This window comes from Pangasianodon hypophthalmus, chromosome 13, assembly GCF_027358585.1.
Source record: "Pangasianodon hypophthalmus isolate fPanHyp1 chromosome 13, fPanHyp1.pri, whole genome shotgun sequence".
Taxonomy (NCBI): Eukaryota; Metazoa; Chordata; class Actinopteri; order Siluriformes; family Pangasiidae; genus Pangasianodon; species Pangasianodon hypophthalmus.
The window spans coordinates 22,164,534-22,177,001 of NC_069722.1; the positions used below are offsets into that span (position 1 = coordinate 22,164,534).

The 12,468-nt window shown below is 36.8% G+C and overlaps 2 gene segments (V, D, J or C); both read left to right on the forward strand.

The window, feature by feature from the left end:
• Positions 1–2,074: 2,074 nt before the first annotated feature.
• On the forward strand, positions 2,075–2,741 carry LOC128319800 (immunoglobulin heavy variable 3-48-like). The segment is given in 2 exon segments: positions 2,075–2,143; positions 2,258–2,741. Coding segments are annotated over 2 exon segments (345 nt in total).
• An 8,579-nt stretch (positions 2,742–11,320) lies between these two features.
• Positions 11,321–11,798, forward strand: LOC128319768 (Ig heavy chain V region MC101-like). The segment is given in 2 exon segments: positions 11,321–11,357; positions 11,476–11,798. Coding segments are annotated over 2 exon segments (360 nt in total).
• Positions 11,799–12,468: the final 670 nt, after the last annotated feature.

The following is a 12,468-nucleotide window of genomic DNA, read 5'->3' on the forward strand; positions in this document are numbered from 1 at the left end:
TTCTGTAATGTTTTTACACCTCTATTTCTAATGCAAATTAAGTGCCATGTTTAAAACCATATATGCTGATATATTCAGGAAATGTATTCATTTAGAGAACGTGCTATTTTTATTCCTTGAGATGCATCTGAGGAGAGTTTTGAGCTATGTTGCTGCATCACTGAGCATTGATTTTTGGTTTCACTCTTCATTAAATTTATTCTAAACATAAAAATGTGGTTTTATATAAGTACATATATTTATATAAGACCTGTCTCTGAATGTTATTGTTTTCAGATTCATGCAGTCAGACAATGATTGAATCAGACTCAGTGACCATCAAAGTTGGTGAATCACACACCCTGACCTGTACAGCCTCTGGATTTGATTTTAGTAGCTCTTGGATGGCTTGGGTCAAACATGTGCCTGGAAAAGGGCTGGAATTAATGGCTGCTTCACAATCTTCAGAGACAACAGTAAGATACAGGCGTATCTGCACATGAACGGAGTGAGGACAGAAGACACTGCAGTGTATTACTGCGCTAGAGAAGCACAGTGACAAATGAGGTTGCAGAGCTGTACACAAACCCCTTCATAATATGGAAGTATATCTTTTTTTTTTTATCTTAGTCACTTCAGAGCATATTTATAAGGAAAATCTTTTTCCAAATATTAAAAGTACAAAGACACGCCACATGGCAGCTTTCTCTAAAATATTAAACAAAAAGCATTTGTGTGTTAGTAAAACAGTGAGAGCAGCCATGTGGGAGAAGTCAATTACCCAGAATTCTCCAGGCTGATTAACCTGGATTGCCTGCAGCTGCCAGGCAGTTTACTTAAGGCCAGCCTTGAACACAACCCTTTGTCACACCTTTGTAGAGGGGTGACTGGTATGGTATGTTAGGACATTGCTTGAAGTAAGAGTATAAGGAAAAAGAAACAGAATATAAGACTTAAAAAGAATTACAAAAGAAAAGCAGAAAGAAAGGATAAGAGAGATTTAAGCATGGCCAAGAAAAGAGAATGAAACTAAGAAAAGATATAAGATACAGTTGAAAATGCAACAATTGAAAAGTGCACAAAACACACCCAGACCCTTCCCTAAACCTTCATCTTATCTATATATAAACTCTACTTGCCCATTTATCTCTAAGCAAGCAGGGGTTTTTCACTCCACGTTTGGTACCACACTGAGCTGTCCTGTAACAATAACAGCATGTCCCAAAGTGTTTTATTCCTCTATCACACTGTTTTGGGAAAAACTACATTTTTTTTTAATTAATTCAAGACTTGTGTTATAGCAGCATCAGCAGTTGGTCCCTCACCAGCCTCTCTCTTTTTCTCTCTCATGAAGTTGCAGCTTATGTTACTGAGAAACCACAAAGCCTTCCATTATCAAGACTTTCTGAAAACTTAGTTACAGCTTTACCTCTGACTGATACAAAGTCCTGACACTGGAGACTCCTTCCATGAATGCTAAACAAACATCTCTTCATAGAAACTCTCACCATATCAACAATTACACACATTTTTATTTATCTGTTTATGTGAAGAGCCATACAGTTATAAACCTTGCAGCCAGCACTACTGCCAGAGCTGCTGTTCTAGAAAATTAATCCACACCTTCTGACCAATCAGAACTGAGAATTCAACAGCACTGTGGTTTAAGAGACTTTAATCATCAGCACATTCAGTGTGTCTGACGGCACAGAACACAACAGTAATAAAATGTAAAGCGCAAGATTTTAAAACAATTTAAGTACTTTAATTGAATGAAGGACACTAGGGAAGAATACAGAGTAGACAGAAACTGGTCAAAAAAACTGAGTGACAAGAAAACAAATACAAAATTCATAAGTATTGCAGTTTGTTTACCTCCAGGCTTCACAGAGCGTTGGCCTTGAACTTGGTCCTCCTGCAGCTCTGCCTGTGTCACATCTCTCCCTAGTGGAGTGTGGAGTGTGACCCTGGACAGCCTGTGGCTGAGAATTTAATGCCTCTGAGTGGTCATAGACACGACACACCCTATTTAAATAGAGTGGGGTATATAAAGAATGTTTTTGGCTGTGTTGGTTATTCATTTTCTCTCTGATAACTACTCTGTGGAGCAGAAATTGCAGAAGGATGGTTTTAGGATATTGTATTGTATTGGTGTTAATTTCATGTAAGTTCCTGATTATCAGGTTTATTACTAGGAACCTCAAACATTTTCTCTTGATTGTCAGAAAATTATAATTATTTCTTTATTAATTAATTTGCTTTTATCATTATCTGCCAGATTCTTTTGGACAGTCCCTGACCTCCTCTGCTTCTGTGGTGAAGAGACCTGGAGAGTCAGTCACTCTGTCCTGTACTGTCTCCGGATTCTCAATGAGCAGCTACCACATGCACTGGATCCGTCAGAAACCAGGAAAAGGACTGGAGTGGATTGAATACATTGATAGTGGCAGTAGCACTAGCACAACATTCTCTCAGCCTCTGCAGGGCCAGTTCTCCATCACTAGAGACACCAATAAAAACATGCTGTACCTAGAAGTGAAGAGTCTGAAAGCTGAAGACACAGCTGTTTATTACTGTGCATGACACTCACACTGACACAACAGACTCCAGAGCTGTACAAAAACTTACACAAGCACGTCCTCATGAGCTGTAAATATTCCCTCAGCAGGAAGCTGAACCTCAGACACATTTTATTATATACAATATCCATTCATTTTAGTGCTCAGTTTTATTTCTCCTTTTGTCCAATTCCTCTGTAAAATTCTCAGCCTTTTCTTTTCATTATCTCTGGCTGGTGCTTAAGACTGAAGACAAACATGAAAGCAAAATTAAGTAAAAGCAAGGACATATTAAATGATAAAATGTAATTACGTTACATTAATTCTTAAAAGAAAAAAAAACTTAAAATATAACTCAAATCTTTTTGCAAATTTTTTCTTTTCTGTACTGTACTGTAGAAAGACTGCCATAATAACTGTTACAAAATGCATAACCCATACTGCATGCAAATCTCCCCAACCTCGTCTCCTGCTGAGGTTAAACCTCCTGGAGCCTCAGTGAAGTTGTCCTGTCAGATTTCTGGCTATGCCCTCACTAGCTACGGCACAGGCTGGATCAGGCAGCCTCCAGAAAAAGGCTTGGAGTGGATTGGGATCATATGGAGTGGTGGAAGCATAGACTCTGGAGCTTCCTTTAAAACTCGCTTCAGCATCTCCAGAGACACGAGCAACAATGTGCTTTACTTAGATATCAGCAGCCTGGTGCCAGAAGACATGGCTGTTTATTATTGTGCAAGATACACACAGCCGTACACCTCATTGAGAGGACTGTACAAAAATTAAACCCCACATACAGTATGTGTGATGTTTGTTTTGAGATCAAACATAAAAGGTACAATTTATGGAAGTCCATCACATCCTATAGACATAAATAAATATTAAATGATTTTAGACAAGATGAAAGCATCATAAATAATAGATGGATAGAAAAATCTATCCATCCCTAACATTTCACTAGTAGCTTTTCATTATGTCCTCTGAGTGGCGCTCTTTCTCTACTTACACACCATCTACCCAACATGTTGAGGTTGAAATGACAGAGATTAAAAGGAGTGAGAGAGGACTGATGTCCTCCCGGGATTTCCATCAAAGTCATAAAATCTATTTACACCATTGTTTAAAAACTAAGACATTACAGATCTATTATATCAGTGTCTCATTAAACCAGGCGGCATAATCCACACTGTTCGATGAATTAGTAAGTAAATAGTAGTAGTTATTATATTTTGTGAATGTGTACATCTTTTAATTTGCAGGAAATGTAGTTTGTCTTTAGTTCTGTTGCACCTTTGTGAAATCCTGTGATGCAAATGTGAACACTGTCTTTCAATGTCCTATAAAATATTAGAGGTGTTCTCGGTTTATATGTTTATATTGTGGGAAATAGAGCCAACTGAGTGTATTAGACAATGTTGCAATCAAGATCAAATAAAAATACACATGGAAGTGGGTAGGAGAGGAATTAAATAACAGTCCCATACACCTCTAGTATGAATGCTAACCGCCCCTAACCCTAATTTTGGCCTTTATAAAACGTTAGATAATTTATCTGTGGTGAGGATATCGGTATCATCACCCTAAATTAAGTATCTCTATATGTCCAGTTCCCTCTGTTATTGATATATGAATAACAAAAATTGGTAAAGGGTTTCTATAATGGAAAAGCAGATCTTTTCTATTACAACGCCACATATTCTCCATAAGATGAATCTCCACCTCATGATTTAAATACATTTAAAATACGTTCTCCTCCCATCATCAGCAGATAAGCAAATACAAGCGTCAGGGCTGGATATCACTCTATTTATGTGATGTGATGGTCTCTGTTAAACTGTGGAGAACAGAGAAGACCCCAGTACAAACAACACACACCATGTTCTCTACATCTCTACTGCTCCTGCTGGCAGCTGCTTCCTGTGAGTGCTTTATCACATTCATTCATTTACTACAATAACAATAAATGTGCAGCAGATATTGTGTGAGATATCACCATGTGTTTTTCTCCACAGATGTGCATGGTTTTGAACTGACTCAGCCTGCTTCCATGACAGTCCAGCCAGGCCAGAGTCTCTCCATCCCCTGCAAGGTTTCATATTCAGTTACGAGCGAGCATACAGGTTGGATCCGACAACCTGCAGGAAAAGCTCTGGAGTGGATTGGATACATCTATACCGATGGGAGTACATATTACAGTGACAAACTGAAAAAGTAGTTCAGCATCTCCAGAGACACGGCTACTAACACACTAACAATTCGAGGACAAAATCTGCAAACTGAAGACACAGCTGTGTATTACTGCGCAAAAGAGTCACAGTAACACAGAATAGTGGATTCCCCTTACAAAAACTTTCAGACATGTTAGAGACATCCTCTCAATGCAAATAATAAACCATCTCACTCACACTTTTACTTTTTATCCAGTTGAATGAATTTGTAATAGTTTCTGGCACTTTTAAACACACGAACATTTGATTTAAAATTTTAAAAAAATCTTCTAAAGAGGGTTCTTTTTTAAAACCATTATTAATCCCTTCATTAACAGAGTATTTAATCAACAGCTGGAATAAAAGGTTTAATATAATTCGGCTTCTATGAATGATTTCAACAAGGATTTAGCTCATTAATAAAATAGAATATCATTTAGCTTCTTGAACAGCATTTGCCTTTTATTATTAACACCATCGTGAAAGTCTTTCATTAACATACATTTTGTAGTATTTCCTACACTAGATCAGAGACAGGCTAAACTCTAATATCTATTAAAAGCTTGCCAATTAAAGCATTAGTGTTGAGTAATGCACTGATTCACGAGATCTCATCCATGGGCATAATAAGAATAATGTAGGGTAAACTATTACACACAATTAAAGAACAGACAGCTGCATTTCTATTTTTTTTTTTTTTTTTTTTTTTTTTTTTTTAAAAAGTGTTTCAAATCCATAATGTCCACATTGATTCCTCCACTGTGTGTTTCCTCTAAATAACAAACATGGTAAATAGGTTATGGTCAAACCAACAAAACAATAGAAGTGCAGTTTGTGTTTGTCCTTTTGTGTAATTTGTACTTTGATTAAACAATGTGTAATTAATACAACTACTTTTAGTTTCTCCTCTAAAGGCATTTTGGGGGAAAAAAGGAAGTTAGAGTAAATAATCAAGAAATCTATTCTCTGACATCAAGTAATTAATGAATAGCCAGAGAAAAATAATGCAGTTGTTTCTAGATCTCTAAATAAAAAGAGTGTATCTTATAATGGAGTTGTCTGAGCTAGTTGTTAAATTCAGATTAATTCACTAGACTCCGTGAAAACAATAAAGAAAGCAGTTAAAGCCTCTGAAAACACTGTTACTGATAGAACAATAAGTTTTGGTTACTTATAGCTTTTTGCTTTTACAACATTCAAATAACTTTTCTTTAACAGGTGTTCACTGTGTTGAGCTGATCCAGACCGGATCCACAGTATTAACCCCTGGTCAGTCAATGACTCTGACCTGTAAAGTGTCTGGATATTCAGTAACTGATAGCAGCTACTGTACACACTGGATACGACAACCTGCAGGAAAAACTCTGGAGTGGGTCGGATCTAATATGTGGGGGCGGTGACACTACAGTGAGAAACTGAAAAGCAGGTTTCAGATTTCCAGAGACACGTCCAGGAGCACAGTAACATTTAACAGGGCAGAAGATGCAGCTGTGTATTACTGCGCTCGTAATCCACACAGTGAGACAGATCAACAACATCCCTGTACAAAAACACCTCAAACAGTCTAAATTATAACAATGTCCACAAGACACAACACTTATCTTTCCAAGTCTAACTAAAAAAATAATTAATCTCACAAATTACAAGAAAAAGATTGAAGTTAGGTATTTTATAAATTGTTTGTAGTGTACATTTTAAACCATAATTCTACATCTCTAGCATTGCTGCACATTATACACACTATTATAATCACATCACTAATAAGACCTTGTTATACTGTAGCATCTTTGGCTGACAATCACTTCAACAAATTAGAGTTTGTGTGATCATTTGTGACAAAGTTTTGGAGCATTTTGTAATGACTTTTAAGAGAGAATTTTTCCATTATCATGATCCCAATATCCTCAAGCATAGATAATTATTATAATGCTAAATGTAGTATTTAAACCTTGTTGTGAATTTCACTGACACTTTAATATTTTATTGAAAATTATAGTATTTCTTAAAGAGAAATTTTACTTCCTTTCTTTAGAATGAAGTTGTAATAGTTTGTGTTGTAATTTAATAATAGTTATTTTTAAATGCAGTCGTTTTTAAATTTAAAAAATACGTTTTTCAACGATTGATCATTTTGAACTATTATTAATCCCTTCATTTTACAGAATATTCAACGAACAGTTGGAAGCAATGTGGAAGCAGTCTGGATTTTGTCTTTTTTTTTTTCCCCACTATTTGCATGATTTATGATTTTTTTTTGTGTGTTTCTCCTTACCTAAATTTACTTCCAATATGTAACAGCTTTAAAAAGCAAAATGAATGAAAAATTAAAAAGAACAAAAGAACTGAAAAAATATACAACCTACCCTCTTTTATCTCCGTCATCAGCAGGATGATCTTAAACCTCTGCTGGATTTGAGTGTTTCACAGTAACACAGTAGATGAACATGTTGTTGTGTTGACGGTTTAGTTGCTGTTCCCCTCTGTTACATCATCAGAACACGTTTATTCCATCATGACGTCACAGACCAAAACTCTCTTCCATTTTAATGAGAGATTTTTAGCAGCAATGTTTAAATAAGGTTTTAAGATCTAAATTCTCATTATATACTTTATGAATGGGGAATGAATGCTTTTCAACAGTGATTTAGCTCTTTACAAAAGTTTAATCCAGTTTTCAAGACTGTTGAAGGCTTTCAGTCAGTGATTATTGAACACATACACCATCAAGACTATTGAAAATGAATCATTGCCTTATTGCTTTGGAGTGTCACTCTGATGGATGGATGTCTCTGTAGGACACTACATTAATGCTGAGTCAGCACATACTGAGTTTCACTAGAACAAGGTCAGTGTTTAACTCTCTCCTGTACGGTCTCCTGGGTTTCACTTCCTGACTGGACAGAAGTGGAAAAGTGGAGAAGACTGGAAGAATTTGTTGCACTGGAGGAACAGGAGGAGTAGCGAATTTTTAACTTTAATAGTGTAATAGCAAATACTTTATTCTTTAACATGAAACTACTGTTTCATCATCATAAGCTGAATTCATGTAACCATATATTTGTCTTTTAATTTGAGGCGTATGTTTTCTTCTATACGTTTCTCTGTAATCTTGAGATGAGGACATGAGACTGATACTATTGCAAGGACATTCTGGTGTCTACTTTTGATAAACGCTGACTAACAAGTAAGACATATCTGTTAACTGGTTCCACTTTAACTTCTCACTAGAAACAGCTTCAGGGCCCTCGGTTTGATCCTGAGATTGGGTTACTGCCTGTGTGGAGTTTCATCTACTCCCTGTGTTAGTGCTGGTTTCCTCTGAGTTCTCTGTGTCCTTCCCACTGTCTAAAAACATACTGTTAGATAAATTAGGCATTATGTGAATGCGTGTGTGAATGGTGTCCTGTGATAGAATGGTGTCCCATCCAGGTTGTATTCTCGCATCGCTCCCAGTATTTCCTAGAATAGTCTCCAGATCCACTGCAACCCTGAACAGGATAAAGTCTTTAGTGTAGATGAATGAAGGAATATTTCCTTCAAATGTTATGTGCTCTCTCAAACCACTGCTGTTGTCTTTTAGTGACAAATGTTCGACATTGACGGATGTCTATGCCCATATAATAAAGTCTATTAAGGATTATTTAACAAGCGAAACTTGTTTGAGACAAGTGAGTGATCATTCACTCAAGGTTTGTATCATTCACATGATGCAAACCTTCACCACTTACAGCTGCATATAGAGAAATATCAGCCTCGGTCACTGTGGGCTTTGGAGAATTTAGCACTGCTTTTAGTTAAACGATGTTCCTTCCATTTTTGCTGCTGCTGGCAGCTTCATCCTGTGAGTTTCACTTCAGTAATGAACTCAGAGCTGCTAGCAGATTATTGCAGTTATAGCCTACTGTACATACATTTTTGACTGAAATTGTGACATCTCTTTTTTCAGATGTGGAATGTGCAGTAGAACTCACTCAGGTCACCTCAGTGATGTTAAAGCCAGGAGATTCTTTAACCCTCAGCTGTAAAGTATCCGGCTACTCTGTAACTGATAACAGCTACGCCACAGCTTGGATCTTGGAGTGGATAAACAACATTTGGGGTGGTGGAAATATTTTTAATAAAGAGTCTCTAAAAAGCAAGTTCAGTATTTCTAAAGATGGCTCCAGCAGCACGGTGACTGAGAGGACAGAATCTGCAGACAGAAGACACAGCTGTGTATTACTGCGCCCGTATACACACACTGATGCTTCTACTTAGCTGTCAATACAAAAACACATGCATGCTGTAGTCACAAACTGAGCTCATAGTTTCATCTTCGGCGAATTAGAACTAGGGGAACATTAAGACTAATACTGAACTCTATGACTTTCCTCTGCATTTAAAATCTGTTTATGTGAAACGTCCACAATTCAAGTTGTGTGTAAGTTGTTACTGTGGAATGATAAAGTATTACAATAAGCTAATTATTATAAACCTGTGATTTGCATTTCTATAACTGTCAGAGGTGCTTTTATAGAAAATTGATCAACACATTCTGACTAATCAGATTTGAGAATTCAACTGTACTGTGGTGTAAGTGTATTTAATATATTTAAATTTCTGTGAAGCTTCTTTATTTTGCTCTTTAAATTACATTTGAGAAGCACACTTCAGAGAGTGAAGAACAAACTCCATCATAAAGACACGGTTATAAATGACTTCATTTACCACTGATACTGTATCTGAGTGCTTTCTCTCTTTTAAACAAATACGTGGTGATACAAATGCTCCAATTAGGAATTCACACTTTCTTAATTTATCTTGCTGCTCCATGTGAGAAATTTTTATTGACAGCAAGAACATGTAAACCTTTTTCTTTAAAATGACTCATTCTAGTTGTGGATATTCTGAAAACTGGACCTTTGTGCCTCTAGAGGGCAGTCTGTACAAACTCAACCATCTCAATCTGTTGCTATCTGCACATTTAGGCATTCTCTCTGTTCACATTCTGCTATGACTGCATCCAGCACCATGACACTCAGATTAAACACAATTACATATCACATATTAGCAACCTGTGTAGTGTTGATCAGTAGATAAGGCTGTTTGTTATGGAGAACCTGATTTTATGGAAAATTCACAAGGATTTAACTGAGCAAGACGATTGAGTGTCTAATTTTATACAAATAAAACACTGCTTAAACTTTTTATTTGAAATGTGAATTTATATGAGGTTATAGTGTCCAACCATATACTTTTTTTTTTTCATTTGGAGACACTCTTATTAAAAATGATTTAAGGGTTCTTTAAAGGTTCACTGAAATATTAAGGGTTCTTGGTGCTTGCATCCCTTTCTGATTGTGAAACATTCTGTTGTGAACCTTATAATCATCCACTTATCTATGCAGCAGCCTGTGGTTGTGGATTTAATACATCCATAGTGGTCATGGACACTCCCTATTCAAATAGAGTCAGGTATAAACAGCATGTTCTTGGCTGTTCTAGTTTCCAGTGAGCTCTGTGATAGATAACACTTCCATACACTTTAAATATGGGTGAAGCAGAGTTCAGAGAAGGATGATTTTAGGATATTGTATTTTATTTGTACTAAATTCATGTAAGTTTGTTTTTTCATGTGATGAGCCATTCTGTCTTTATAAGCATTATAGCACAACATTACCTAGTTATACTCTTCTCTTCCAGATTCTTATGGACAGTCCCTGACCTCCTCTGCTTCTGTGGTGAAGAGACCTGGAGAGTCAGTCACTCTGTCCTGTACTGTCTCTGAATTCTCGCTGAGCAGCTACTACATGCACTGGATCCGTCAGAAACCAGGAAAAGGACTGGAGTGGATTGGATACATTGATAGTGGCAGTAGCACTAGCACTGTATTTGCTCAGTCTCTGCAGGGCCAGTTCTCCATCACTAGAGACACCAATAAAAACATGCTGTACCTAGAAGTGAAGAGTCTGAAAGCTGAAGACACGGCTGTTTATTACTGTGCAGGAGACTCACACTGACACAACGGACTCCAGAGCTGTACAAAAACTTGCACAAGCACATCCTCATATTCCCTCAGCAGGAAACTGAACCTCAGTTTATTATTTATAATAAACAACATCCATTCATTTTAGTGCTCAGTTTTATTTCTCCTTTTGACTCCATTAACAGTCAAAATTCCTCTGTAAAATTCTCAGCCTTTTCTTTTCATTATCTCTGGCTGGTGCTTAAAGCTGAAGACAAACATGTAAGCAAAATTAAGTAAAAGCAAAGACATATTAAATGATAAAACATTTAATTACATTACATTAATTCCTAAAAAAAAAGAGAGAGAAATCTTCTTGCTAATTTATTCTTTTATTCATATACAACACTGAAAATGTATTTGATTTATTTGTTCATTTGTTCCTTTAAGAACTTGTCTACACAATTTGATGAATAAAATGTTTGGAGAAATGCTGTACTGTAGAAAGACTGCCATAATAAGTGTTAAAAATCCATAACCCATACTGCATGCAAATCTCCCCAACCTCAGACAGATATAAATACACTGCAAGTACACAGCAGTCTCTGTATTTGGTCGAGTACAGCAGAGGAATCATGAGCTGGCCTCTTCTTCTGATATCCTCTGTGTCCTGTGAGTAAACACGTCTCTCCACACCTTACTCACCTTTTATACGCTCCATATTTCAGTCTGAGTTGAAGTGAAGTGTGTTTAATAACTTCTGTATGTTTTACCGCTCTCCTCTTCTCAGATGTGCATGGCATCAGTCTGACCTCGTCTCCTGCTGAGGTTAAACCTCCCGGAGCCTCAGTGAAGTTGTCCTGTCAGATTTCTGGCTATGCCCTCACTAGCTACGGCACAGGCTGGATCAGGCAGCCTCCAGGAAAAGGCTTGGAGTGGATCGGGATCATATGGAGTGGTGGAAGCATAGACTCTGGAGCTTCCTTTAAAACTCGCTTCAGCATCTCCAGAGACACGAGCAACAATGTGCTCTTAGATATCAGCAGCCTGGTGCCAGAAGACACGGCTGTTTATTATTGTGCAAGACACACACACAGCTGTACACCTCAGTGAGAGGACTGTACAGAAATTAAAACTCACATGTGTTGAGGTTAAAATGACTGAGAGATTAAAAAGGACTGAGAGAGGACTGATGTCCTCCTGGGATTTCCATCAAAGTCATAAAATTAATTTACACCATTGCTTAAAAACTACGACATTACAGATCTATCATATCAGTGTTTCATTAAACCAGGCTGCATAATCCACACTGTTTGAATTAGTAAGTAAATAGTAGTAGTTCTTATATTTTGTGAATGTGTACGTTTTAATTTGCAGGAAATGTAGGTTGTCTTTAGTTCTGTTACACCTTTATGAACTCCTAAACACTGTCATGCAAATCAAACCTCCTATAAAATATTAGCGGTGTTCTCAGTTTATATGTTTATATTGTGGGAAATAGAGCCTGTATAATAGATTGTATTAGACAATGTTGCAATCAAGTTCAAACAGAAATACACACAGAAGTGGCAGGAGAGGAATTTAAAAAAAACAAACAGTCCCATACACACACCTCTAGTATGAATGCTAACCGCCCCTAACCCTAATTTTGGCCTTTATAAAACATTGTTAGATAATACTAATATTCTCAACACAGATACATTATCCACCTAAATTTACTATCTGATCCTTGTTGCCAATTTCTCTATATGTACAGTTCCCTCTGTTATTGATGTATGAATAA